General features: G+C 46.0%; 10 protein-coding genes across 10 annotated transcripts; 5 read left to right on the top strand and 5 right to left on the bottom strand.

Moving 5' to 3' along the window:
- The first annotated feature begins 613 nt into the window (after positions 1-613).
- On the top strand, positions 614-5,481 carry LY89DRAFT_709403 (P-loop containing nucleoside triphosphate hydrolase protein). The gene is made up of 14 exons (XM_018217755.1): positions 614-931; positions 982-1,205; positions 1,257-1,770; positions 1,822-2,549; positions 2,603-2,765; positions 2,818-3,186; positions 3,244-3,367; positions 3,414-3,485; positions 3,543-3,593; positions 3,642-3,706; positions 3,768-4,208; positions 4,303-4,927; positions 4,972-5,029; positions 5,082-5,481. Exons 1-14 carry the CDS (start codon positions 814-816, stop codon positions 5,238-5,240), a joined length of 3,711 nt encoding a protein of 1,236 aa, XP_018067212.1. The 5' UTR covers positions 614-813; the 3' UTR covers positions 5,241-5,481.
- A 555-nt stretch (positions 5,482-6,036) lies between these two features.
- Positions 6,037-7,195, top strand: LY89DRAFT_709402 (HET-domain-containing protein; the record flags this gene model as incomplete). The annotated part of the gene is made up of 4 exons (XM_018217754.1): positions 6,037-6,317; positions 6,420-6,477; positions 6,526-7,066; positions 7,170-7,195. Exons 1-4 carry the CDS (start codon positions 6,169-6,171, stop codon positions 7,193-7,195), a joined length of 774 nt encoding a protein of 257 aa, XP_018067211.1. The 5' UTR covers positions 6,037-6,168.
- Positions 7,196-8,686: 1,491 nt separating this feature from the next.
- LY89DRAFT_672971 (uncharacterized protein) lies at positions 8,687-9,575 on the bottom strand (the record flags this gene model as incomplete). The annotated part of the gene is made up of 3 exons (XM_018213322.1): positions 8,687-8,898; positions 9,390-9,527; positions 9,563-9,575. The coding sequence occupies 3 exons, from the start codon at positions 9,573-9,575 to the stop codon at positions 8,687-8,689; spliced, it is 363 nt and encodes a 120-aa protein (XP_018067210.1).
- Positions 9,576-12,091: 2,516 nt separating this feature from the next.
- LY89DRAFT_672970 (uncharacterized protein) lies at positions 12,092-12,889 on the top strand (the record flags this gene model as incomplete). The annotated part of the gene is made up of 2 exons (XM_018213321.1): positions 12,092-12,248; positions 12,369-12,889. The coding sequence occupies 2 exons, from the start codon at positions 12,092-12,094 to the stop codon at positions 12,887-12,889; spliced, it is 678 nt and encodes a 225-aa protein (XP_018067209.1).
- Positions 12,890-13,347: 458 nt separating this feature from the next.
- LY89DRAFT_709401 (MFS general substrate transporter) lies at positions 13,348-15,412 on the bottom strand (the record flags this gene model as incomplete). The annotated part of the gene is made up of 6 exons (XM_018217753.1): positions 15,086-15,412; positions 14,627-15,024; positions 14,512-14,570; positions 13,887-14,453; positions 13,592-13,809; positions 13,348-13,384 (listed from the first exon to the last, which is right to left on the bottom strand). The coding sequence occupies exons 1-6, from the start codon at positions 15,397-15,399 to the stop codon at positions 13,348-13,350; spliced, it is 1,593 nt and encodes a 530-aa protein (XP_018067208.1). The 5' UTR covers positions 15,400-15,412.
- A 1,054-nt stretch (positions 15,413-16,466) lies between these two features.
- Positions 16,467-18,004, bottom strand: LY89DRAFT_672968 (uncharacterized protein; the record flags this gene model as incomplete). Its single annotated transcript, XM_018213320.1, has 5 exons — positions 16,467-16,839; positions 16,892-16,987; positions 17,046-17,428; positions 17,482-17,555; positions 17,785-18,004. 5 exons carry the CDS (start codon positions 18,002-18,004, stop codon positions 16,467-16,469), a joined length of 1,146 nt encoding a protein of 381 aa, XP_018067207.1.
- A 983-nt stretch (positions 18,005-18,987) lies between these two features.
- On the bottom strand, positions 18,988-20,512 carry LY89DRAFT_591877 (uncharacterized protein; the record flags this gene model as incomplete). Its single annotated transcript, XM_018209670.1, has 5 exons — positions 18,988-19,262; positions 19,311-19,401; positions 19,536-19,655; positions 20,176-20,316; positions 20,408-20,512. 5 exons carry the CDS (start codon positions 20,510-20,512, stop codon positions 18,988-18,990), a joined length of 732 nt encoding a protein of 243 aa, XP_018067206.1.
- A 951-nt stretch (positions 20,513-21,463) lies between these two features.
- Positions 21,464-23,015, top strand: LY89DRAFT_687795 (NAD(P)-binding protein). Its single transcript, XM_018215580.1, has one exon. The coding sequence runs from the start codon at positions 21,589-21,591 to the stop codon at positions 22,693-22,695; it is 1,107 nt and encodes a 368-aa protein (XP_018067205.1). The 5' UTR covers positions 21,464-21,588; the 3' UTR covers positions 22,696-23,015.
- On the bottom strand, positions 22,736-23,041 carry LY89DRAFT_737754 (uncharacterized protein; the record flags this gene model as incomplete). The annotated part of the gene is made up of 1 exon (XM_018220295.1): positions 22,736-23,041. One exon carries the CDS (start codon positions 23,039-23,041, stop codon positions 22,736-22,738), a length of 306 nt encoding a protein of 101 aa, XP_018067204.1.
- A 2,483-nt stretch (positions 23,042-25,524) lies between these two features.
- Positions 25,525-27,398, top strand: LY89DRAFT_687794 (acetylornithine deacetylase). Its single transcript, XM_018215579.1, has one exon. It carries the CDS (start codon positions 25,706-25,708, stop codon positions 26,966-26,968), a length of 1,263 nt encoding a protein of 420 aa, XP_018067203.1. The 5' UTR covers positions 25,525-25,705; the 3' UTR covers positions 26,969-27,398.
- Positions 27,399-27,500: the final 102 nt, after the last annotated feature.

Below are 27,500 nucleotides of genomic sequence, written 5' to 3'. Positions count from 1 at the left end.
ATCTAATGTTTCTGAGTATATGGATTCATCACAAGCCTCCAAGATAACCTCAGGATAATCAGAAAAGCACAACTTTCCTTCAACTTAACCAGAGGACTTCAGAGTTTTGTTTCGATAAACTACGCTGCAATGGTTCGCTGCAGTGGTGACGACACGATAGGACCTGTCTTGGGACCTTCCGGCTCTGGTTGTTACAATTTCGATTTCACTGTCGTCTTCGAGGACTCAATCTTTACTCTCATCCCCTGTGCCTTGGTGCTTATGCTCACAGCATGGCGTGTATATAGCCTGTTCAACAGACAGGTTGTCGTAAGATGGCCTCTACTTCATGCTCTCAAACTAGTGAGTCTAGCCGAGCTTCTAACTCCTATATCTATATTCTGATCTGTGCAATAGGCTACATTTGCTACACAGAGTATTGTTCAGCTATCATTAATCCTGCTCCTGGAGACTGGACACGGAGTTCTTGCTCGTACTACCCTCGCTGCATCTATCTTGACCTTATTCTCAACTCTGGGTCTACTCATTCTTTCCCATTTCGAGCACGCTCGGACGACCCGACCTTCGGCCATTATTCAGCTTTTCTTCCTCATTACGATCCTCTTAGAATTACCTCGTCTCAGGACAGGATGGCTTCTGAATGGCCAAGACCAGTATGTTGTGGCTTGTCTGTTGACTGTTACCTTTGTTCTCAGAATTGTCTTACTTCAACTGGAATCTGTCCAGAAATGGAAACACGTCACTGTCTCACCAGAATTGATCCCACCAGAGGAACGCCAAGGTATATTTGGGCGCATCTTTTTCTGGTGGCTCATGCCCATGTTTCTCCAAGGCTACAAGAGAACACTGTCTATGAATGACCTCTACGCTATTGATGACGATCTGAAGGGCACCAGGCTCTATGAAAGATTACTCAGATCTTGGCACGCTGGTAAGCATCGGAGTTCCTATTAAGTCTTTGGGTAAGGCTAATTAGTCAAGTCAATCGCAAGAAGAACCACGCTCTCACAACAGCCGTCCTACGGACATTTTCTCCCGAACTCAGTTTCGCCATTGTGCCCCGCCTGGCTTATGTGGGGTTCAGTCTTGCCCAGCCATATCTGATCAAGACCACGATTTCGTATATAACCTATCACAAACGATTGCCTGAAAACTACGGATATGGACTCATCGGCGCCTATGCGCTCTGTTACATAGGACTTGCTGTATGTCTTCTCAATGATTGAGTCTCAAATCCTGTCGCTCACACACTGTAGCTTTCCCAACGCCTGTGGATGCAGATCGCTTTCCGTACAATGACCAAAATCCGAGGAGCTTTGGTGACTTCCATCTACAAGAAAATGCTCACTGTCAGAGCCGAGACGACGAATTCTTCATCTGCGGTGTCGTTGATGAGCACTGACGTGGACAGAATCGTCATGACTACGTTCATGATGGTCAATCTCGGTCCCGATGTCGTTCAAATCGTCATCGCTCTCTGCATCATGGGAACACAAATCGGTGCCACTGCAGTTGCTCCGGTGATTCTCTGTGGGGTTTGTATTGGTATTGCTGCTAAACTTGGCCAACTTGTTCCCCCACGGCAACGTCGCTGGATGTCGGCAATCCAAAAGCGTGTTGGTATTACAGCTGATATTATCTCCGCTATGAAAGGTGTCAAAGTAGCTGGACTCAGCGTGAAAGTGGACAAACAAATTCAGGGCTTGCGCAATTTTGAATTGGAGCGTTCGGTTCAGTTCCGGAAGCTGCAGATTTCAACGCAACTTCTAGGTAAGTCACTCACTCTACTCAATCTTCCACTACTAATTCTGACCTTTGCAGGGACATCACCAACTCTCTTAATGCCTGCTGTTACGTTTACCGTGTACGCCATTGTACAGACAATCTCCGGAAGTGCTCAATTCAATGTGATACAAGCTTTCACTACGCTGAGTTTGTTGAATCTCCTCGTTCAGCCGGTCATGGATCTCAGCATAGCATGGACTACCTTATCCTCGGGACTTGCTTGTCTCGACAGAATTCAGAGATTTTTACTCAAAGAGAATCGCGAAGACTACAGAATACTGATGTCACATTCCGATCAAGGTTCCTTCTCTACCAGAACGTCGACAGAGAAACAAGACTACTCTTTGAAACCTGTCATTAAGATTCGACGCGGATGCTTTGGGTGGAAGAAGGATTCAGACTCTGCGATCATCAAAGATATCGACCTCGACATCATGCCAGGAGAACTAACTCTCATCGTTGGCCCAGTCGCTTCGGGAAAGACAACACTACTGGAGGCGATTGTCGGCGAGGCTAGAATATTTTCAGGCTCGGTGGAACTCACTGTCCCGGAAGAGATCGCGTACTGTGGTCAGGATGCCTGGTTGTTGAATCAGTCCGTGAAAGAAAATATTCTTGCTTTTGAAAGATACTCGAAAGTGTTCTATGATGAAGTGATCGAAGCTTGCCAATTGGTGGAGGACCTTCGGCATTTTCCCAAAGGTGATGATAGTATCATCGGTAGCCGTGGCATTTCTCTCAGTGGAGGACAGAAACAGAGAGTGGTAAGTGAAACTCCGAGACGAACATTTAAGAAGGCACACTAATTTCTGAGCAGGCATTGGCAAGAGCAGTATATAACAAGAAGTCTATTGTTATTCTAGATGATGTATTGAAAGGTTTGGACGCAGATACTTACACTAAGTGTTTCGAGGCAATTCTTGGTCCTGGGGGACTGTTGCGACGAAATCGCACCGCTGTCATTCTTGCAACTCACAATGGTCAGCTAGAACTTCCAGAACTTGCAGAATTTTAAAATTGACAGATTGGTAGTTCAACTCCTTCCACATGCGGAGCATATCGTCGTTCTCGACGAAGACGGCCGCATCACCGAAAAGGGTAGTTTCGACGACCTGAACTCCTCAGATGGATTCGTCAGCGGCCTAGGACTCAAGAAGGCAGCCATCCAAGAAATTGAGGCTGTGGTAGCCGAGGAGGAAGAAATCGAAAGGACGGAAAAACAAATCGTGCTTGAGAAGATCGCAATGATCCAAGAATTGCCGAAAACCGATGAAAAAAGAAAGTCGAGAGGCAAACGCAATTCAAGCTCCCTGTTCTCTTACATCAAGTCGATGGGTAGAGTTTACTTCCCAATTTTCGCGGCTTTCACTGTCTGCAATATTGGCTTCCGAAGCGCACAGCGTAAGCCTTGCTACCTATTATTTCAGCATGAACTTCAACTGACTTAACCAATTCAAGCTTTATGGCTCAATGTCTGGACGGCTCATAATGTCAAAAACCCGAATACTAGCATGGGTTACTACATTGGCATTTACATCTTGTTTGGTGGTCTCAATGTTGTGTTCCTTGGCCTTCAGTTCTGGTAAATACTCCCCACTTTTAGTCATACTAGAGACTGATTAACTTAGGACTTTCATGATCATCATCGTTCCACATTCGGCAAAGCTGCTACACAGGAGGGTCCTCACAGCCGTTATGCAGTAAGTTATTGACCAACTTCCTTTCCTCTTTGAAGAATGATGTTGACGATATTGCAGCGCCCCGTTGTCGTTCTTCGTGGCAACTGACACTGGAGAGATTATCAATCGGTAAGCGAATTTCTCACAACTGAACCTCGGAGGCTAATTGTCCAATAGGTTCAGTCAAGACATGACGTTGGTAGATTTACAGCTACCTCAGTCTTTCATGCAGAGCTACTCACGTAAGTCCCCAAGACCGTTTTTTCCAGCGAAAGTTTCAGCGCAAATTAACACGACTCACAGAGGTCATCAACGCCATAGCTCAAATCGTTCTCACATGTGTGGGATCAGGCTACCTAGGCATCGCCATACCCGTCATGCTCCTCACCCTTTTCGTGCTTCAGAAATTCTACCTCCGCACGTCAAGACAAATGCGTCTGCTAGACCTCGAGGCAAAATCACCACTCTACTCACATTTCATATCTTCTTTCTCGGGCTTAACCGCCCTTCGTGCGTACGGTTGGACTAAGTTGGCCGAAGCAGAAAACTTGCACTACCTTGATGATTCGCAGCGTCCGTTCTACTTGTTGCGTTGTGTGCAGAGATGGCTGACTATGGTTCTCAATTTGATTGTTGCTGGCCTGGCTGTTTTGCTGGTTGGAATCGCCATTGCGCTGAAGGATTCGATTAATCCTGGGCTGCTGGGTGTTGCTTTGACCAGTGTCATGGGGATCGGGCAGACTTGTAAGTAAACTTCCTTGCTGAGACAGAAGTCTACTAGAATCCTTTCCCCAACTTATCAACACACCACTTGCTCATTGCTGACTTTATCCTGTAGTAAGTCAGCTTATTCAATCTTGGACACAACTCGAGACAAGTCTCGGCGCAGTAACTCGCATCAACGAGTTCGCAGTCAACACCACCCGAGAAAAAGATGGACCTGACATGCCACCCGAGAACTGGCCTTCCAAAGGCGCGATTAGCATTTCCGGGTTATCCTTCAAGTATGGCGATAACACTGTCTTGAACAACATCAATCTTGACATCGAACCTGGGCAAAAGATCGCCGTATGCGGACGCTCGGGAAGCGGCAAATCAACCCTAATCACTCTCCTTCTCAGACTCTACGAGCCCACCAGCGGAAGAATTGTCATTGATGGAATCGACACCAGTACACTAAATCTCAACGAACTCCGCGAATCACTTGTTGCTCTACCTCAAGACCCTATGTTCCTCGCTGGCACCATTCGGTACAATCTGGATCCGTTGTCTAGGGAAACTGATGAAACTGTCTGGGATGCTCTGGAAAGAACGGGTATCAGAGATGTCATTGAAGAAAAAGGAGGCTTGGAAGCAGATTTGAACACTGATTGGTTGAGTGCTGGTCAGAGACAACTGTTTTGTCTTGCGAGGACGATGCTTAGGGATAGTAAGATTATTTTGTTGGATGAGGCGACGAGCAGGTTAGTCTTGCAACGATTGAACTGAACTCAACTGACTCGTGTAGTCTTGATCGCGAGACCGAAGCGCGGGTAGACGAATTAGTGCGGACAGCTTTCACTGATGTGAGTAGAACCTTCTCTTCGCTCCGTCTCACTGATATTAATACTTGTGTAGTGGACAGCCATTGTCGTCGCACATCGTCTGAAGACAATTGCGGACTTCGATAAAGTTCTAGTTCTGCAGGACGGTTGTGTGATAGAGTACGACTCTCCAAGCAATTTGCTGGCTCGTGATAGCAAGTTCAAGATGATGTGGGATCTGCAAGAGGCTTAGTGAAATTGAGAACTTGTCAAACGAAATTAACAAGGTAGTCACTCCCAGGTATTGCTATCAGCGCTCTTGATGGGTGGTCCGTTTTAGCGTGCCCGACAGAACCCACCCGTTTAGACTTGTACGGGTTACAGATTTTCAATTGTTAGCTTATTAGTCCGTAACGGTTCCGGCTTCCCTGAAACTGTTAGGAATCGTCTAGCCTGTCTACTATTAGGGAATTTGAGGATATTGGAGATTAGGGGAGATTAAGGGAGATTTGAGTACCCTAAAGTCTAAAAACCTTAATTACTTGAAGCTTAAGGCTAAAAATATACTATTAATAGCTTTTATTTATCTTAGCAATTCAACCCGGCTAGAACCGTCAGCTTGTTGGTCCGTAACGGGCCTAAGTTTTCCTAACCCGTACTAGTACGAGTCGGTAACGGTTCGGGGCCAAAAACGGCCCAACCCACCCATCAAGAGCGCTGATGGCTATCGCGTGAAAATAGTTGGGGTTTGGGGTTTTGAGGTGTCAAGTACCGGAATACTCGATAATGACTTGAAGACGAACTCCATGTTTAATATGGCTTCAATTCATTAATAAAACTTCCTCTGCAATTGGGGCTATAATATTTTGAAACTTTTATTGCAAGCCTTGTGGTGCAAGCATCTAGTCATGTGCCTCCAGCATAGCCACTTTCGTGAGTGAGCTCATTGGTCGCCCTTTCTTCCCGAGCGGTCCCCAGCGGCTGCAACCTTACTTCGTTGATAAAGCCTTGCCCTGCTTTTGATATCGTACGACGACCTACTCTCCCACATTTGTGTTCATTGTTAGCCTTCACTGTCAAAATTCTCGCCTGTTAACCAGAGTTCTGCGTTGCCATTATCAAGGCTCGTCCATCCACACGACGTCGCACGCTGAGCTGCAACGTAGCCAGTCCCCGCAACAATGAGGCTCATAAACACCGAAACGATGAAGATGGAGGAATTCTTCAACGAAAACGTGCCTCCGTATGCCATTCTATCTCACCGCTGGGGCGCAGAAGAAGTGTCGCTTCAGGAATGGAATCGAATACAAGCCATAGAGACGAAAATGGAGTCCGTCAGGAACCACGCTGCCTTCCAGGCTCCGCGACATCACAATGATTACTACCATGAGAGCCTACAAGATCAATATAAGGAATTCGAGATTGAGAAAAGCACACTTTTGCAGAAAGCTGGTTTTGCCAAGATCATATCCTTCATCGAAGCCACCAAAGTCGAAGGCGAGAGCCAGTCCCCGAGAAGTGAGGACGAAAGAGCTCAGCAAGTCCGTTATGTGTGGGCGGATACATGCTGTATTGATAAAACCAACAACGCTGAACTATCTGAAGCTATAAACTCCATGTTTAGATGGTACCAGGAAGCCGAAATTTGCTATGTATACTTAGCGGATGTTCCAACCGGCCTCACAGAAAGCGAGCTGGAAGAGCATATCTGTGCGAGCAAGTGGTTCGAACGTGGTTGGACGTTTCAAGAGCTTCTGGCTCCCCACGTCGTGATGTTTTACGACCAAAGATGGGACTTCTTGTTCGAGAAACGTGATCGATGTTCTCTTCTTTCCCGGATCACTCGCATTCATGATACATTTCTTTCTGAATCCCGGAGAATCGGTGAAGCTTGTACGGCGATGAAGATGTCTTGGGCTGCTACTCGGACAACGACACGAGACGAAGACTTAGCGTACTGTTTGCTAGGTATATTCGACGTGAGTATGCCACCACTTTACGGGGAGGGCAAGAAGGCGTTTGTGCGTCTACAGGAAGAGATTCTACGACATTCTGGGGACCTCAGTATCTTCGCTTGGGGTTTCAACGCTCTAATAGATTGGCAAGGGCAAGGTTTATTCGTTAACTCGCCGACCGACTTTATTGGATGTTCCAATCTCGTATCGACGCTGAATTATGGCAGGGTTGCTTACACTATTATATTATTAACAAATATAACTCTGAGTGTCTTAATGTGGTGTAAACGACTAAGATCTAGAGATCCGAGCTTCATCTATGTCTGCCTTAATTATTATAACGACAAAGATGACAAGAGATCCCAGCTTCTTTTTCCTTTAGTTTTTTCTAGACAATATGATGGAAGAGGATATCCTAGTGCTCTTAAAAAGCTTCGCAGCAGGAGTGACATCGATGCTTTACATTTCGACCGGTTGACGGGGACACGACCTATCCTAGACCGCCAGGGATTGTTTAGCAAAAATAAAGGTGACAAAAGCAGTTTTATTGATGGAGACTACACAATTAGTATACTGAAGCGGGAGAGCGTTCTGTGGATACCGGACTCGATTTTTGAAGTTTCCTTTAAAGGTCTTGACGTGTCTTCTTCCCAGATTGTTTTGAAAGAGGTGTACCCTCCGCACTCATTGGGCCGATCTAGGAAGGGATGTCCGCCTAGCTTGCAATTCGGACACGACAACAGGACGTGGTATCCCGGTTGTGAGCCGATTGAAACCTTACACACATTCGACAATAGATATCATAAGGTCGCTTATGTTAAACTTTCTCATCGAGTCCATCAGAAAAGTAAAGTCGTCATAACTATTAGCTGCAACGACTTTCAAAACATGACCGATATCAACGATTATATAGAAGTGCGTTTATCTGCATGGCCGGCTAAGCCTAAATATAAATCCTTGGCGGCATTTGAAATACGAAGAGACTATGTGGTTGGATATTAACCCGGTATCGAGAGGTTGTCACCGCTTGCGAAGACACGGTCACTGAGCGGTTTCTTAGTGAATGTCAAGCGGGTTGATTTACTTAAACCAGCTTGCTACATATGTGTCTCATTTTTTGACGACGATACCAACAAACTATTACAAAGCGAAAATAGTAGGATTTCTTCATTCTAATTGGATAACGCAGAAAAAGATTAGAATTTTTATCTTTAAATAGAAGCCAAGAAATCTGTTTCCTATGAGGATTAAATCGAGTTTTCATTTGTACACTACGCAAGAATCGTTTAGAGCACTCTTTTACTGTATGGAGTACGGCAGAACGTTGAGCACGATGGGCCGACTCGGCATCTATATTAAAGAGCAGCGAGTGGAATGCTCGGGTAATTCATTATTAGGTATTGCTTTACCTTTGTCTTCTTCATTATTTTCTTGCTTTTCTACAAACTGGTCACCTAGTTTTCCATCGACAACCACACACATTGAAGTTATCTAGTATTGCTCGAGTACTTGTTTATACGTTGGCTGTTTCGTTATCCCCTGCCTCACTACCTGCAACGATACCAACATACTTGTCAGCAATTCCATTCCATGTCCACTATATGTGACCCTTTTTACTAATAATCCTCTTTCATTCTTTACGTGGAATTTTGCCATCCACCACTTCTCCCTCCTCTTCTAGTATCGCCTCAAGGCTCTGCCGATCGTGTTCCTCCACGGTCTCCCTTAATTCTGACTTTCTTGATTAAAACTCGTCTTCATCGAAGTCCTCCGCCGGCGGGTTAAGGTAGTCCCAAACAAAATCATCCGACGAGTGACTAGACACTAACTCGTAGTAGTCCTCTACCCGTTCCGAAGGCTTTTCTTCTTCTCCTTCTTCTTTAGAAAATTCGTCGTATTCTTTAATACTATCACTTGCCTCAGTGCCCTCCGCAGCTCGTTTTGCTTCCCGACCTCCTTAACTTGACTTTATTGTGTGCTTTGGTTCCTCGAGGTAAGATTGCCGCTACAATAACTCCATAAATAAAGCTAAAGCCTTAAATTACTACTCAAAGCATACTCATGCTCTTTTTATAGATTCTATTTTATTATAAGTCTTCATTTCCAAGACTATTGCTGTGAGAGAGTAACAAGTGGGATACCGACCAAGTTATTCACTATCAAACACAAATGAATTGTTTTCGAGTCACAATTTTGTTTTATTCTTTTTTTATTCTTTTTTTATAGAGCTTTTTCTTCTCCCAGTAAGATATTCAATAATTACACAAATATTTAGTATTAACAATCGCTATATGTAGTTGATGCCTACACGTTAGTTGCCTCGTTTGGCCTAGCTTCATTACCTGCAACAATACTAACGCTCTTTGGGGGGAATCTAGCCTAAGTCCACTAGTGTTGTCCCTTTGTGGTTGCAATGATACAGTTTAAGGTCAGATTTGGAATCTTACCGTCCACCTCCTTTTCTTTCTTCTTTTCTACTATTGCATCGGTATTCTCGCGATTCTGTTTCACCACGGGCTCTCCAGTTTCCTTGTCTTTGGTGTCTTCCTTTTTTATCACCAGATCGGCATTCCCTCGGTCGTTTTCTACCACGATTTCTCCTGTTTTAGATTTTCCTTACTGTGACTTGTCATCATCGGAATCTTCCTCCTCCTCTTCTGCCTCCCGACGGTCGCGGGAAAAAAAGCTCTAAATAGAGTCTTTTGATTTATGACTAGACGCGTAACCTTTATAGTAACTGCCCTCTAACTCATTATCTGGCTCTTCCACCTTTTCTTCAAAGTCTTCGTTATCGTCATCGTTAGTGCCATCGCCTGCCTCGACACCACCAGTAATTCGGTTTGCCAGTCTCTCCAATCTCGATTTTTGCCGACGTTGCCGCTTTTCTTCACGATCAAGCTTGTCCTAACGCAAACCTTCCAAGTATTCTTCGATGCGTTCCTTGGCCGATGCTGCTTTTCGCACAGCCTTTCGCCGGAACTTGCGCTCAGCAATGAAGCCTTTCCAGTCTTTAAAAAAGAAGGCCTCGCTGAATTCCCACTTCCAACCAAGATTTTGGGACCAGTCTATGGTATAATTATCTGTAGCGGTCCATGAAAATACCGCAACTTCGGCAAATACGAGTCTAGGGACTAACGCTTCTCCTCGTCGAAAGTGCAGTTCCTGCAAGCGAGTATGCCGCGAATTAGGATCCGTATCTAACTCGCTCCACGAGAGAATATCGTTAGCTTTATCTAGTAAACCCCAACTATAAGCAAAGCCAATATCAAAACTATCGGCCTTCTTCGAATATCGCACGAATTAGACTCCGACCTTGGTCTGAATAGTTTTAAATAAATCAACCATCAGTCTTCTTTGCATAACACCATTCAGAATACTCGGATAAGCAATCTCAACAACGACTCTCTGAAGTGACTTGAATCCCCTGAGCCAGAAAAGAAATTCAGTGCAAAAGCGCAAAATGTCTACAAGGAAAGCAACGTCACTAAAGGCCCAAGAAGAACCATCGCCCTCGTAACCCCAACTGAAGTTCGTAGATAAAGTCTTGCTCCCGAGAAAGGTAAATAGAGTGAAAATAACTTCGCGGATATTGGTTGCGTCTGACAAGTATTTAGAGAAACTCTTTGCTAGGCCGCGTTAGCGTGTGAGCTCGTTGTCTACCACAACTTTGGGACTGCGAATTGCAAGTAATGTGATAACCTTCATCTCTTCCTAATTCATGTCCTTGAGACGGTAATCGTCCAGATGAACTGTAAAGGTGTGTTGATTATGATTCTTGAACCAAACCAACACATAGCTATAAAAAATCGGTAGCGATCTAAGAGCTACGACAAGTAGTAGCATGCCGCGGTTGAATTTAAATCCTTCCATATATGCGCCAGCAAATCTCAACTCGGCGTAGTCTTTATTGACTTCAATAACTATTAACGAATTAATCGCTATACATATTTGGCAGCGATCTGAGATCTACTCCTCGGCCTCAAAGAGTTTCCCGCACAGCTTGTCCCTAATGTGAACGAAGGAGGAAGTTAAATTTGACTTACAAATCAATTCCCGGACTTCGTTCGGAAGCTTCTACCAGGGGAAGCATCGCTTTAGGTCCGCCGCCAAGTCAACACCAGACTTTACTTCATTTTCTTGCTCAACATCAACACCGAATTGGACGGTCACCGGGGTAGTTGTAAAAAGAACATTTAAAGGAAGAATGAGCGTACTGTCGGAGGGAGCTTTTGTGCGTTCGTCTCGAGAGTCCATGCTGAATAATATTATAGAAGCAACTTGATGTTTAAGAGTTGCGTTGATTGTTGGGGGACAGATTGTCGTAAAGGAAGCAAAGAGGATAGGAGGGTTCGTGATTCGAAGGCTCGTCGCAGCATCGTTCGCTTTTGTTCTAAGAGCTCAAAAAAACATCAAAGCTTGAAAATGTAAAGATGCGATCGTAGTCGCCAGGAATTCTCAGTGCTAAGTCGCAAAGTTGAGGTGTCGGGTTAGTGGAGTCGATGTCTGTCAAACGCAAAACGCCGCGCAAAGGACCAAGAATCCTTCTTTCTGCGAATCTTAATCAGCACGATATTAGATGGTATCTTGTTCAACAATCGTTGGGAGAGTGGATATCTCTAATGGAAAATGTCGAGAAATTGATGTAATGTTGGGGCGAGGTAGTTGGTCGCTGATAACTCAAAAGACATGATTATATGGACTGCAGAAAAAGTAAATACAGCGATTCCTCGCTTCAGACTAGTGTCCAAGTATTTGTCCTGTTTAAGCTTGGCTCCATAGTAATGGGTAAGCTAACTTGATTCAGTGGGAAAGCGACTACGTTAACTGGGACGAGCGAAGAGGGAAGTGCTACAAATATATTCGCATAAGACGAGATTGTTTGCCAATCATCACACAACGAGACCCCTGGAACAAGCTGGACGAGGTAGGTTGTTACTGATTGATTGCAGGAAATCTTCCACCTCCATTGCTATCCGTTACCTACTCTCTCTACTTTTGCGGTCAAAACTTGCGGCACTGGCTATGAATGACAAGCACGCTTCCCGAAGCCCTCCCAACCTTTGGTTCTACATTGCGATAGCCTAGGAAACTACCTGCGAGAGACGACACCAGGGAGACTGGGTAAGTGAGCATATGTCTAACAGAGAACATGTCAGACAGGGAAGCAGGCGACAATGGGCTGAAGCTACGACCGCTGGTATTGGTGAAGAAATTATGGATCGATGTTGATGTTGGACCGAGGACTATAGCGACTGGGCACAAAGTCAATCAATTGCAGACACGGCAAGGTTACTGTCCGTCCCAATGTAAGCAGTGTCGCCCGAGCACCTCTACTTCTACTAGTAACATATTTATAAACTCATGCAACATCTGCCTCTTCAATTGCCGGCTCCATGCGAAACTTGTCATTCAAATCCATTTGGCAGCAATTCTTTCCATCCACATCTCCTCTCCTCCCCGAAGCGAATCTCGAACCTCGAACCCAGAAGTCAAGTTGGCAAAGCATTTCTCGTCGCTGGTGCAAATTCAGGAAACGGAAAACAGCTCGCCGGATTATTCTATCCCTCAGGGGCAACAATATATCTTGCGGGGAAGGTCAAAGGAAACGATCGGCGAGGCCATTGCTGAAATCAAGTCCACAGCACCGACTACAGGTTTGGCTGCAATTTTGAAATCTCTTCACAGGCTTGATTCCAGTGATCTTCGGACCGTCCCAACCTTCGAGACCTTGGCAAAACAGGAGAAGGTGCTACACATCATAAAGAATAATGCAGCTAAGGGATTGCGATCCGGGTGCGCCGACCCCATAAAGTCTCGACGGGCATATGGGAGCGAATGCAATAGGACCGTCCCTTCTGACGAACCTGTTGGTATCTTCTCTTCGAGTTGTGGCAAAGCGATCAGGACAGCCAGCGCGCATCGTCTGGACTGGATCGGTGCAGATTGAAGTGAGTTCACGTCCAGGAAGCATGGATTTTGAACGGCTCAATGGTGGCAAGCTGTCACGCAATATGTCGATTACGCTGCGTCGAAACGTGGTAATATTTTCCTAGCATACGAAGGGGCAAAAATATGGGGAGTCTTCATCCTTTACGGCGACAAACGTGGAGCGCACACGATGACTTTTGCAGGATTTTCGGACAAAACCACCAAGGCCCAAAATAGTTGCGACGTGTAGCCGTTCAACGTCATAAAATCTAATTCGCATGAGGATGTTTACAGAGCAATTGGCGGGAGAAATGCGAAGCAGTTCTGGGACTGGTGCGAAAAGAAATTAAAGCCCTTTATGTAATTCTTGCTCCCGTGTGATGCTGAATTACTGACTCGAACGGAATCACTTTCCATTGTGGCGTTGGAATGCTCGCTAAAAAAGGGGGTGGAGGTGAAGCGAGGGAGGAAGGTCAGCTACTTTACACTTGATAACACAAACTCAAAGCGAGACCTAGGAGGGTTGGATTTTCCCTCCTTTCTGCGTTATCATGCGAATTATGAGTCGGCTTTTTGCCATGAGATTAATACTGCATTCACATAAGAAGAATATGCAGATCAAAGAGGCGATTGTATTTCTCAGCCTCTGTCTAGTCTTCGCATTAAGTAGGTAATCTATGACCCAAAATTCATGCCCAAGATGCTATTGTTACCTTGCGACAATTTCCTCAGTCGTTCACCATATATGATCAGAAGAGCAGGGAATGGTATCAACATGACCGCAATGAGCGCTAGTAGACTATTACCCCAGCCGAGCCCCAGAGAAGAATACATTCTTGGACCTGCGAGTGGCAAGAACGCACCGGCAATGGAACGAAGAACAGTATTTGCAGCCACGGCAGAAGCCGAGTACAGCGGAAAGGCATCCACAAGATACGCCTGGGTGGGTATCTATGGTGTACTTAGTGAATTTCCAATCACCAATAGCGTTGAATTATAGGACCAGTTGAACTTACAAAAGTAGCCATCATACCCGCACCCACAAAAGCCGTACCAATAATTGGTGCGATCCACATGACGTGTTTCTCGGCTGTCCAGCCATAGATAACAAGACCAATTGGGATGATAACAATACCATACATCATAACAGGGAGACGGTATTCAGGCTTCAATCCATTCTCTTTCTCCTTGGCCTTCAGCGTGCGATCTGACACAGCGCCAAATATCCCAGCACCCAGGAGCATACCAACCCCTAGACCGAGAAATGCGAGTCCTGAGGTACGATATGCAAAGTGGTATTGTTCCTCGAAGACGAAGGTGATCGTCGTGTAGAGGAGGTAAAGCTGCCCATAAACAACAGCGATGAAAATTGAGAGCAGGGTAACGACGGGGCAGAAGAGCAACATCTGGGTTGGCCGGACAATAGCTCTGTAGAGTGTAGCACTTCGCGAGAGGGGAGATGCGAGTTTGGAACGAAGATATGGATTTCCTCTCTCGCGCAAAAGCGAGGCCTTCTTCTCCAGCAAAGCAGGGGAGTAGCTTTCAGGTACAAAGAAGTAGTAAGCTATCGTCACTACACCGGACTGAGATTTCATCAGTATTCGAATTTGAGGAGCTTGTCTGATGCAATTGAAGACATACTGCAATGGTGAGAATCCAAAAAATCCATCGCCAACCCAACGCGCTAGATATAAAGCCCCCTAGTCATAATCAGCATGGTGCAAAGAAATTTGGCAGCAATTGCGGAAACACAAACCTGCAACGGGTCCTACAACTGGACCTAGCAAAGGACCCAAAGACCACACGGCCATAGCCGTTCCCCGCTGCTCGGGAATGAAGAGGTCTGTGATTGTACCTCCGCCTAGAGACAAAACCGCGGCTCCCATCGCACCTGCGAAAAATCGAAATACAATCAGCATGCTTAGATTCGCACTGAGGGCACATGCCGCCGTGCAAATTACATAAAGGGCATTTGTGGCATGGTATACAGGCGCCCGTCCAAATAGCTCTGAAAGCGGGGCAAGTATGAGAGGTCCTGTTGCATTTCCTAGCACGTATACCGATACCACGAAGGTGGAAAGAGTCGTACTCGTTGATCGAAATTCCATCATGACTGATGGAACACTAGGAGCGAACATGGTAGAGGCTAAGGTTCTGCGCGGGACATGTCTAAATTAGGAAAATTGGTAGGAGTATCAAAAGGAGATACACTTACGATATGAAAGTCATAAGAGCAAGTACTGTTATCATGGTCCATTTCTTCCCTGGCCTCCAATTTTGAGCTTTTGCTGGATCATCTAGCCCATCAAAATCGACGACATCGCCGAAGGACGACTCACTTCCCGACTCCAATGCATGTATCCTACCATGAAATGAAAATGGCTCATTTTTGCCCAGCTTCCAATTTTGAGCATTTGATAGATCATCAAGTCCATCACAGCTAATATTGTCGTCAAACCACGATTCATTTACAGACCACGGTGTCCGTGTCTTGCTGTCAAACGCAAATGGTCGGGTTTCCACATCCATTCTCAATATTGCGAGAGGAGGTGCTAGAGTTGGGAGAAGGACATCGTGCTTCTCGTCACTCACAACTTGCAACTTCCCGTGACTACGCGGAATTGGGTGGCACAGCAAGGTATTGCGTAACGTGTAATCGAAGGGTACTACCCATGCAGGATTTAATAGCGCGTCTATCATCTACAGATTGGGGGCCTACGGGACACGAGGGTACTGCGCCTTGTCAGTGCGTGCGGCTGCAATGTATTGACTTCTGACGATATGAGATCACAGCACAGAGATGCTCGCAAGCTCATCAAGTCGGAGCCTTTGCTTCAAGATGAAACAATGTAGACAGTCAGGTGGTGATTTCCGAGGTTGTATTTGGTCGAAAGTGCTGCAAGAACTACTAACATGAACGCCGAGGCCCCAGTAGATCAAAACGACCCGAATGCGGCGAGATTTATGGCTTGCATTTGAATCAATTTCAGAAGAGTTTGGTTGGTACAGTAGGGTTGGATTAACCGATGTGATATAGCATGCAGCACAGCTGACAGCGCCCCAGTCCTGCTTGCATATGTAGGGAATCCTCCCGCCCATGCGTCTGCCCCCACGCTAATGGCTCAACTTCATACAATTCAATAAACAAGGAAGTACGGAGCAGACCTAAGAATAGGCTACAGGTGGACGGCACGTGTATCTCGCATGTGTGCATGCAGGTATACTTGGTTTGGGACTGCATGGCCCTCTTGGAAAACCGGTGCTACCCTCGACCCTTGCCTTGTTTCCGGGAAGCGTTCCTCCCCATATGCGCGCTTCTCGCGTCTATGTGTAACCTTCAACATCCAAGTGGCCATCATACTTTTGCTGGTCGTGATAGAAGGGATGAAAATGGAGATTCAGTCAAAAGCTTCTGCTGGCATCTCTGAATGTGAAGTAGATTTTGTACTGTACGCTAGCATATCTTACAAAGGCCGTATGAATATGTATCTAGTGCATCAAAAAACCGAGACCCTCTTGAGAAGGTTAATATTGTATGAATATGCAGACTCATAAGCCTCCATGTTTCTCTCTCACTTCGTGAGAATCTTCATCACTTAGACAGGTGATGAAGAGTGCAAAAGTTCCGCATCTAATGAATGCTTATGTGGTAGATCATGTCCCACCGTCTCCAGCTCCCAAGTGCTGATGCGATCGGATGAAATGGGGGCAGCCTTCAATTGGGCAATTTCCCGCCCCTCCAATACGGAATATGGCCGGGCGTTGGTCATACTGCGATTGGGTGTAACTTGGGAGCTGCTATACTCCTTGGGTTGAGTCTGGTCATTTCGGGACCTACTTGTCCCATAACGTGTGCGAAGCTTCGACCAATAGGATGTGAGGCCAGAGATGTTTTTAGAATACTTTCTGGTTATACAACCAACGGAAGGCATGCACGAGCAGGAAACTCCGACGGCAAGCTCGACAACACTATGGGAAAGTCAATACTCTCGGATAAAACGCGTAGCGAAATAATACTTACATGAGAAAGGCAGGGGGAAGCAGCTGGTAAGTACCATCGGAGCCCTCTCTTGACTTGATTCGGTAGACTAAGCCAACGACACTAACGACACAAGCTCTAGAGGAGAACATTCAGTAACCAGGGCGTCTTGAGATGAAAATAGCAGAGAACTCACAACAGGCCGGTTGCAAAGACGGCAATGACTCCCATCTTTCGCTCTTTCGGAATCTGCAATTTCCAGATGCCCGCCACTGCCAAAAAGAACAAATAGAAATCACTGATGATGCCAAAGCATGACGATACTATCCCAATAATCGAGGACTGACTGTTTGGATTCAAGTCAATTTTGTCAAACCAAGTCTGTCCAGGACCGGGGATGGTGAAGTAGAACTGAGCTATTGAGGTGGCGATATAGAACCCGGTGGTGACTATTGCACCAGCCCAAATCCAACGCGAGAGGTGGGTTCGGATTCTGAATATCTGAACGTAGAATATAAAGAATGTGAGCTTTGCAAACATCATGCATGGCAATGTTACAACGACAAAGGCACCGCCGTCCTGATCGTTGTCAGTAGATTTCAATCACAGACGACCCTGTCAAGAGTACTGACAACCAGAAACTCGTTACTGATCATTTGACCTATTTTCAAATCCCACTCATGAGTTCCGACTCCAGCTTTGCAGACTGCAACGAACGGTAAGCAGATATCCATGATAGTCAACTCAGCAAAGGTCACTCACGTATGCAAAGTGTAATCAATTGTTCGATAACACACAGCTGGAGGGTCATGTTAGACTTTGTACATGCATATCCATACGAGAAGCTTTGGGGTATGTACTGCGGCTATCAAGCAAGTCCCTTCCAGGCAAATTAGTGTTCTGGCCGAGCAAAGAAGAGAAGTTGAAAAACTCACAATCATCCCAAGTGTAAGCTTTCGCCAGGAACGTTTTGTTGTAAAATCGTGCCATAACAAAACAAATCATGATAAACACGAAAACAGAACCTCCCCAGTAGCTAAGAGGGGCTAGAGTGTATGGATTTATGAAGTTGGGTACGACTCCCGGCGGTGGCATGGCAGCCGGCAGGCCCACCAGCTCCGGCAGCAGTTTTGGGTCAATGTTCAATGAAGGCATTGTCTCTGGAATTGGGACTCGAGAGTTGAGAAAGAATCTGTCAGAAAGACAGTACTGAGGGGATGTTGACCTTCAAGTGAGTGGACGGTAAGATATCATTGTTGAGTCTCCAGTGGACTCCGATCACAACAACCTGCTGTGCCACGAATTATACATCGTACATGGTGGCGTGTATCGCGGGCGGCGAGGTACATGTCTGCTGCAGTTTTGATCACCCGCAGGTCTACCCTTGCTCGTGAAGCCTCCCGAAGTCTGGGTGGCACTCAATCACACCCCATCTAGAGGAGGCGGCCCGCCGGCGTTCCAAATGATATACAGGCTCGGCGGGTTTTCATCTGGGAAACATTCGATGCTTGTAGACTAGTCATATTGTGAAACAGAGATGGGCATCGTGAAGTTCATTGTCGCGTCGGTGGCTTGTGGCACAGTTGGTCAGGCAGAATCGCCCCCGAAATTCAGCTTTTTCAGTATCCCGCATGTTGAGATAGATGGCTTTGAGGTGGGAGTAGCAGCTTGATTTCATGACTGCCAAATAAAGTGGAGGCTCTAGCTATTTATATAGAAAATGTGGTATTTACACGTGTGTGGATGACAGAGATCACCTGGTTTCAATATTGCAAAAGTCTTCAACATAGTTGTATTATGAAGTTACAAGGAACTATGAACCAGATCACAAATTCCACCTATGAAAGCCAGAAAAATTTCAAAACCACGATAGTTTACATAGCAATCCCATTCTCAGCTAACCAGCGCTTTACAGACCTTTCTGACGAGGACGAATAAGAAGAACAGAATCTTGGCGGGGTAAACTAAATGTACGCCACCTCCAAGTCGTAGGTTTATCAACATCGGCCAACTTGAAGTCATACCTGCTGACCAAGAGCGCAATCACGCTTTTCATCTCGAAAGAAGCAAAGAAGCGGCCGGGACTGTAAAAGCTTGTCAGAAATGATCATCTTGGTGTAGCCTATTCAAGTTCAAACTTACCATGCCTCTTTCCCATAGCCCCAGAATGGGAAAGTGAGATCCACATCCGTGACCTTGCTCTTTTTTGCCTCCTTTTCTTCCCCGTTGGTGTTCTTCAGTTCTTCGAAGCATGACTGGGGGGCAAAGCGGAAGCCGTCAAAGACCTTTGGGTTTGGGTAGATGCTTGCATCGTTCATGATGCCATAAGATGGAATACAGACCAGGTTTCCGGCAGGGACGTGCGGTCCATCTTGGAAAGTGTGTGTCTTGAGAGCTTTGCGGCGAGTTGAAGCTATCAAATCAGCATGACGTAATAGAAAGACTCTCTGCGCATGCTTACCACTGTCCAATGGGTTTGTTCTGATAACTTCTTTCATGAAGCTATTCAGTAATGGCAAGCTCTCGAGAACGCTGAAGTTCATCTCTTGTTGCTGATTGATTTCATCCCGAATCGGCTCGATATACTCGGGGTATTGACACAAAGCGTTCACCACATGTGAAAGTGTCTGATTTGACCTCGCAGGTTAGCCTTCGAATCACATTCATTCGCAGTGGAAATTCATACCATTGGAACTGAATGACCAGCAGCTCGCCAAAGACTCTCCATTAGAAGGATGATTCTCTCCGCAGTCCAGTACGGTTTGCCACGCGTTAGAAGGACAGTGTATTGAATGAAGTTGATGAACTAAAAATTAGCAAGAGTTAAAACTCCATGAATAGTCTTACTGGAAGATTCTCTTCACTCTTAGGCACATCTCGTGCCTCAGCCATCTGCGCACGGACAATAGGAAGCAAGTGCTTAATCAGAATGTTGCGATATTTGTTTCCCCTCGTGATAGCCAGTTTGACAAGACTGTTCTCATCGTATCAGAATATGCTTAAAAGGGATCATGGCAGTCCAATGACTCACGGCACTGCGAATGTCGGGACATGCTGCACAATTTCTCCAAACATGAAATATTGTGCTGGAAATCTGCGTGCAGCATCTTGAAATTCTTTGTCGTTCCCTTAAAGAAGCTCGATTAGCTCTTGCCGCGTCGTAAGCGAAAAGTTGCTTACATAGCGATTCACCCCAAAAGATGGGGCCAATCACAGAAATCGTGATGTATTCCATGAAGGGGTAGTGATGAATCTGTTTCCACCCTGGCAATTGAGATCAGCCTTGTATCTTGGGTTGCTTGAGACTTGTTGAGCTTACCGTCTACATCTTTCTTTCGACTAAGATGGTTCTCCACGCCGTTAAGTAAGGTATCGTGCATATATGGATATAGATCTGCCAACTTCGTTGTCAATCCTTCCCGTAAGACTCGGAAATAGTAGATTTGAGTCATTTGTATGGATTCCCCCTGGTCGTGCCATAGTTTATTGTACCTGTATGAGAACAGCTGCCAAGCAGTTAGCACAAGAACACAATTCCAGGAGTCACACATGACTTACATCGTCATATGCTTGGTGTAGAGAGAAGTTTGGAGACGAAGCAAATTCTTTGATGTTCTTCTCGGCTGAGATAAAAACGCAGTAATTCTTTGCTGTTGGAAGCATGTAGGTCTTTCCCGGAATCTGGATAAGGATTCGTACATCAGTAGAGTCTCTATACACAAATATATTAAGGACATACATGTGCCTCAATTAGCATAGCTCGACCTTTGAGCAGCCATTCCTTGCTCTGAATCCAACGTTTCGTGCGAGAGAGCTTTGTTTCAGTGTCCAAGTTGCTCTAGTAGATAATCAACCGTCAGTTTTGCTATGGCTTTTTCAAAATGAAATGACGCTGACGTACAACATACAGGAGCTTCAGGAAATTTGGGAAGAATGCTGTTAAGCCAGATAGCCAAGAGTACCAAGCCGACAGCAACACTGGGGACAATGTAGCCATAGCTGAAAAGTACATGCTCAACGGTGCTCAGTTCAACGTAAGTCATTGTTGCTTTCCTCGATGTGTGAATGAGATTTTGAATTCTTTACCCAAACAAGTCTTGGAGGTATAGAGCGAAGAAATGGGAGGGGTGATAGATACAAGAACATCTTATCATTTCGCCCCTCAGTTCACAGGCCACGGTCTGGAGGGGCTCTAGGACAGCTCCAGGGTCAGAAACATACATGGGTATGAATAGGCGAGCAAGGCCCCTGAAAAGATCCCGCGCCGCCCCAGGCTGGGGTCGATCCTTCGCATGGGCTAGTATTGCTTATGAATGCGCTCAGAATGTTTCAATGTATCCCGTCTCCCGTATCAATATTGAAAGGCACGTCGACTTGCATGGTCTAAATCATAATCGAGTGATGAGAAGCATGCAGTCCGAGCCCCTGATCGTCCGTTATTTTCGTAACAGAGATCTATGCAGGCACACTTACCACCATACAAATGGATATCGCCTGACTCTCATGCACGTCATTGCCGCAGAATTGTATATGGCGCAGCAAACCCCCTACCTTGTGTACCCAGCAATCTCATGCAGTCATCATGTGACCCACATATGCTGCATAATAGGCACTTCGGCTAGTTTTTGATTGACGGACAAAGTCCAACATCCTCGTTATAACACGGAGACGGAGACTTCGAGCTTTCCCTTCTTCCCTCATCCCGTTTCTAGCGCAAATCAGCCCTCGCGCAATACAATATGGCAACCAATACACCAAACGCCCTACCTCATGTCCTCGTAATGGGGGGGTGCGGCTTCCTTGGCTCTCATATCGTCCACGCTTTACTCGCCCTTCCTTCTCCTCCATCAGTGTCTGTGGCAAGCCGCTCTCCCAGCCAGAATCTTGTCAAGGGCGCCGAATACCATACTAGCGATATCTCCAAGCAGGCTGACTTCGAAGCTCTGCTTTCAACTCTCCGCCCAACCATCATAATCAACGCAGCCTCCCCGCGCGCTAAAGCGGGTGCACAGGCTTCCGCGGCTACCACCATTGCAGGAACACGCCTCTCGCTGGCTTGTGCGGCGCGGTGCCCCTCTGTCAGGGGTTACATCTACATCTCGAGCGCCTCAATCGTCTCTGGGGTGCCATTCACTCTCCTCACGGAATCTGCCGCAACCCTGGTCAATCCAACTTCCCACTTCGACCCTTACTCTGCAGCCAAAGCTTCAGCTGATGCTATGGTCCTCGCCGCAAATGATCCCCCACAATTGCGGACTGCCGTTCTTAGACCAAGTGGGATCATCGGGGAGAGAGATACTCAGGTCATCCCAGCACTGCTGACGGCGCTAAATCAAGGCATGGCACGTATACAGCTCGGAAACGGGAGGAGCAAGTTTGACTTCGTCTACGCTGGTAACGTAGCCGACGCATGTGCATGCTGTGCTGAGGCGTTGGTGAAAGAGGAGACGGCAGATGTTCCACAAGAACAGAAAGTCGCCGGTGAGGCTTTCTTCATTACAAACGGCGAGCCAATCGAATTCTGGGGATTTGCACGTCTTGTATGGCGTCTTGCCGGAGATCGAACTCCGCAAGAGAAGGTGATCGAGGTCCCTATGTGGCTGGCATTTTCCTTGGCATGGTTAGCTGAGTGGGTTATGTGGGTGGTCAGCGCGGGGACGAAGAGGCCGGAGAAGTTCAACCGGATGCAGATGGAGAATTGCAGCTTAGATCGAACTTTTGATATCACCAAGGCAAAAGAGCGTTTGCAGTGGGAACCAAAAGTAACCTTGGACGAAGGAGCTCGAAGAGGTGTTGAATGGGCAGTCGCGAAGAGTGCAGAGGAAAACGGAAAGAAGAATATCTAGAAATCTTCATGGTAGGACTCTGTCGTTCTATACTATTGTTCTAAGCATACACAGCATCCATTTGAATCTTCCCAATATCTTGACGGCTGGAACTAGTTCCAACATGTCGAATGCCATCGAACCCAACTCCTTTGTCCCCCCACCAAAATAACCCTTTTTCATCAACTGACCAATCATCAATGAGGTCTACCAGAGTCTGAAAGTGACCATAAGTTGCTGGCTGCGGACCCAGAGGTCTTCGAAATGCCACGAATGTAATATAAACAGCAATTGCAGTTGCAATGATAGTATAGATAAAAATCCTCGGATAAAGCATGAAGAACTCATAATCAAACGCATAATCCATGGTGCTTTTAAGTGCTCCGTCCACAACATCGCTCCAATATATATCAATTCCACTGATCTTAAGGAGAACCACTTGCCCCATAATCCAATGCAATAGGCATTTGAAAATGAGCAGTAATATATTCTGCCAACTCAAAGTTGCCGAGATAAAGGCGTTTCTCTTTCTGAAGCTACGATTTCTCGCAACTGCTTTCCAAACGCTTTCATCGCGCGGCATGTTGATAATTAGCTCAGCGGCATGAAGGTCCATTGTCTGAAAGCCTTGTACGGCACACAGAAACAAAATGCCAGCAATCAAAGGAAAAGCCCAGGAACCGTCGATCGAATCGACATCAAAAGCAAAGCCGCAAATAACCAGAGAGCATGGACTTGGCTCTGTGCCATATGCGAGAGAGAATTTCAACAGGTTAGACTGACTCAAAACAAATCGGCCAAGAATAACTAGGATGATGAAGAAAATTGTTGAGAGGCATGGCTATATCCGTACGAGGATGAGGATGTAGCGTTGGGAGACAGCCGATTTCCTGGCGCTTGAACATTTGGCTAACGGTTTTGTAGGGTTTGATGGCAATGCAGCGTTGTCGAGTGACATCGTGCATCTTCTTGTATTTTGGGTGAGACCGTGATGTATGAAAGCTAGTGCATTGTTAAGAGAGTCTAGACTCCATGTCGGGAAATCTTTTAAAGCGAACACCATGATCCACATCGATATTGTCGTTTTGCCCCGTAATCCTATAGCTAGAGGCAAATTGCAACCCCATTAAAGGCAACGCTAGCTACCTTGTAAATACCCGTAGAAGGATCGTGCGTAGCCGACAGAAAGATCTGAGATGATGCTGCATAGCATAAGATAAGTGATATAATGCAAATGATATTTGCTGGCCACCGATTAAGGGCATGATTCTTTGCGCTAGTAAAGAATTGGGAAAAAGAATGCAATCAACTTTCTCTAAATAATTTCCATCTGAGAGACGTCCCATAGATATAGCCCAAGGAATCAGTGATGATGGCAACGAAACGCTGGGCGCTGGCTGTAAATGAGAGGCCAGCGCCGCCAGTGATAAAGCTTGCTGATATAGACATAGTTTGTAGGCGGCTTGACGAAGCATAGTGTTCCGAGATCTGTGCAAGTGCAGATAACTAGCCATGAGAGTGCATGTCCGAGTAGGCAAGGAGCCTTGTAGTAATCCCACCATCTTCTGGGATAATCGGTTGGGTTTCGTTAAAGTATCTAGCTTTACATCTTTCTGCTCAGTAGAAAAACTTAGGTCTGGCAGAAATGGCTTGGCTTGATTCACATTCTAATCTTCCAGTGTATTAACCTTGCTTGCTAAACGATTGAGATCTCCGTCATCCGACTTGGCTTCATTGAATTCCAAGTGTTCTCTTAAATCAGTCTTCGTAGTTGAATTGCTTAGAAATGTGAGAAAGGTTTCGAAATCCCGGTCATTCGATCTTCTGACATCTCTTTTCCCCGATCGAGAAGTCTCTGATCTCTCGATTACGTGCAGCTTTCCAGACGATCCTGTATCTCATCTTGATCATGATTTGAGTCCTCCGCACACATGATATCCCTGAGACTTTTCGTTTCGACATCCATGTGACCTAGAGAATTAGGAGAACTTTACCTACACGTAGATACGGTATAGGACAATCGTGCAAAAGAAGCAACAGTGGAGAAATCGGGACTCTGTTCAGGCTCCATTGCGGAGAGCAAGCAAATGCATCGAATATGATTGGCCAGCTGGGTTCAAAGCACTTCCCGACGCACAATCTCAATGAATTATTTCAGCATCTTCTTGCCTTGTTCTCGGTTCTTCTACGCCTTACAAAAATAAAGCAGATTAATATAAACAGATGAAATATACGAGAAAAACAAATGAAATAGCAGCGAGTGCGGTTTTAGGCTAAACTCAAGCGAGCAACCAAGTCCTTGACCAGTAAATACTGAGCGTGTAGCTCCAACATATAAAAAAGAACAATAAGGCGATTTGATTTACAACAGAGATTGATAACAATCGATCTGACTAGGTATTCCATGGGTTTCGTGACCCTCGGCATCATGCGCTTAGTGATGACTTGCTGTCTGAGAAGTCTTCGAGTACCGGTTGTCAGGTTCATTCTTACCGCAATCTGATCGAGAGAAGCCTTGAATAGAGTAGCGCCTAGAAAAATCATCATCTAGGAATCCATAGGAAGCCAAACATGGATCTAAAGGTTGGCACGGAAGCTGTCGCTTCTGGCCCCTTTACTAATTTCGGACTAGTCTCTTTTAGTCTTTCTTGTCCCCCACTTTGGAATAAATCTTACAACAATTCATGAAGTCTCAAATACTCACTTTTGTATCTGGATTCGTTATTATATTGCATTTCCCAGGAGGATAGATCGCCAAGCCAGATACGAATTCGTGTCATTTTGAGGAACAGGTGGGTAGGAATCTACCCTTTTCAAACGAATCTTCAAACCCATCTTCAACATTATCGCCAGAAATTCTGTGAGCACCCATACTATGATACCGGCTACACTTATATGGAGCTCATTTGACGCACTGCTCCGATAGATACATGCCAGCTTGGTCTCTAGCTGCTCCACAGTGGACTTATCCATCGACCTCAAGCACTGTGTCCTTCGCTTAAAGATTTCGTTACGGACTCCCCACGACAAAATGGAATTACTACCTATCCAAAACCTTTTAAAGTCTCAAATTGCACTCCGACAAAATGATATAATCTCAGCTACACAACTTCTGGTAGCAGCAGGCTCTCCCAACCCTCCAGGAGACACAACTCGTGTCGCAGAAGCTGCCACGCATCTTCTCACGAAGATTCCCGAGATTGAGATCATACAACACGAGACAGCACCAGGCATCGTTAACCTTGTAGCTCGAATATCAAGTGGTCGTCCCGGTCAACGACTTGTCTTCAATGGACACTTGGATACTTACCCAATTTGTGAACATCTGAATTGGACTGTTCCGCCTCTAGATGGAATCCTCAAAGACGAGAAGATTTATGGAAGAGGAGCATCAGATATGAAAGGAGGCATCGCAGCATCAATTGTCACCGCTACTGTGCTAGCTGAGCATAAACACTTGTGGTCCGGTGAGATTGTGATCACTCTCGCTGGAGATGAGGAGAGTATGGGTCCGTTGGGCACAGGATGGCTCCTCGAAAACGTCGACATTGCCAAGGGTGATTTTATGATATGTGGAGATGTTGGTTCGCCCAACATTATTCGATTCGGTGAGAAGGGCTTCTGCTGGTTCGAAATTACAGCTACTGGGATTTCCGCGCATGGTGCACATGTCCACAAAGGCATCAATGCTATCGATCGACTACGGAAAGCTTTGAATTCTGTAGACCTACTTGAGAACTTGGTGGTGCAAGCGCCGCCGGAGATCGAGGAAGCTATCGAGGAAGCGACGAAGGTGTCAGAAACTACATGCGGACACGGAGAGTCGCATACATTACAGCATGTTACTGTCAACATTGGCACAATCACAGGTGGAACCCTGCTCAACTTGATGCCCAGCCAGGCATCAGCCCAAGGAGATATACGACTGCCTATTGGAATATCAGTTTCTCAGGTCTTAGAGCATCTCCACCAGCACCTTGATACTATGGCTGGAGTGACTTGGCGCATTATTCGGAGCCATGAGCCAACGTACACCGCTCCTGCTCATCCTCTCGTTCAATCTGCACTTTTGGCATCTCGACAGATCTTGGGGAAGGATTCAAGCTCTATGGTGAATATGCGAGTTGGAGCATCAGATTCGAGGCTATACCGAGCCACCGGTGTCCCAAGTGTTGTTTTGGGTTGTACTGGATATGGTCTGGGGGCGGCAGATGAATATGCCACGATTGGTGAACTTGTCAACATGGCTCAAATACATGCTTTAATCGCCTATGATCTTCTCAAGCCGCAGTAGATCGATTCTCATTACAGCAGGCTAGAAAATCGGCACTTGAGCATGGATATCAAGGGTGTCTTCATAGGGAGGAAAGAGGTATTCTTCATGCTACCCGTTATAAGAGACTCAACATGTACGATTTCGAGTCTCTCCCAAGAATAAAGCCAATTGATCTGCTTTTTTCTGCACCAGCTTGATTGGCAGAGTCCCACGTCGGGATACTACTTCTAGCCGCGGGACCGCCTGCACTGGGTTGCGGACTGGCAGGATGAAGAGCCGGCGGTGAGGCTGCACGATTGTATTGGTGGCGTGCTGACATGCCTACATCATCTGCAGCTCGGATTCGCTTTACCCCTCAGCATTGGTAACCACCCTTTCTACCAATCGATAAGCCAGGTACAAAAAGAACCAAACCACAGCTCTGGTATCAGTACCAGCTGAATGGGACGAACCAGGGCAACCCACAGTACTGAACTACATCATTTCTTGATTTCAAAGATTGAAACGTCCATCTTTACTGTATTTTGACATTAGATTTGGAAATATATGC

Source organism: Mollisia scopiformis (assembly GCF_001500285.1).
Source record: "Mollisia scopiformis unplaced genomic scaffold LY89scaffold_20, whole genome shotgun sequence".
NCBI classification, from domain to species: Eukaryota; Fungi; Ascomycota; class Leotiomycetes; order Helotiales; family Mollisiaceae; genus Mollisia; species Mollisia scopiformis.
The sequence above is the reverse complement of the archived record's forward strand: the minus strand, read 5'-3'. Positions and strand labels throughout refer to the sequence as shown.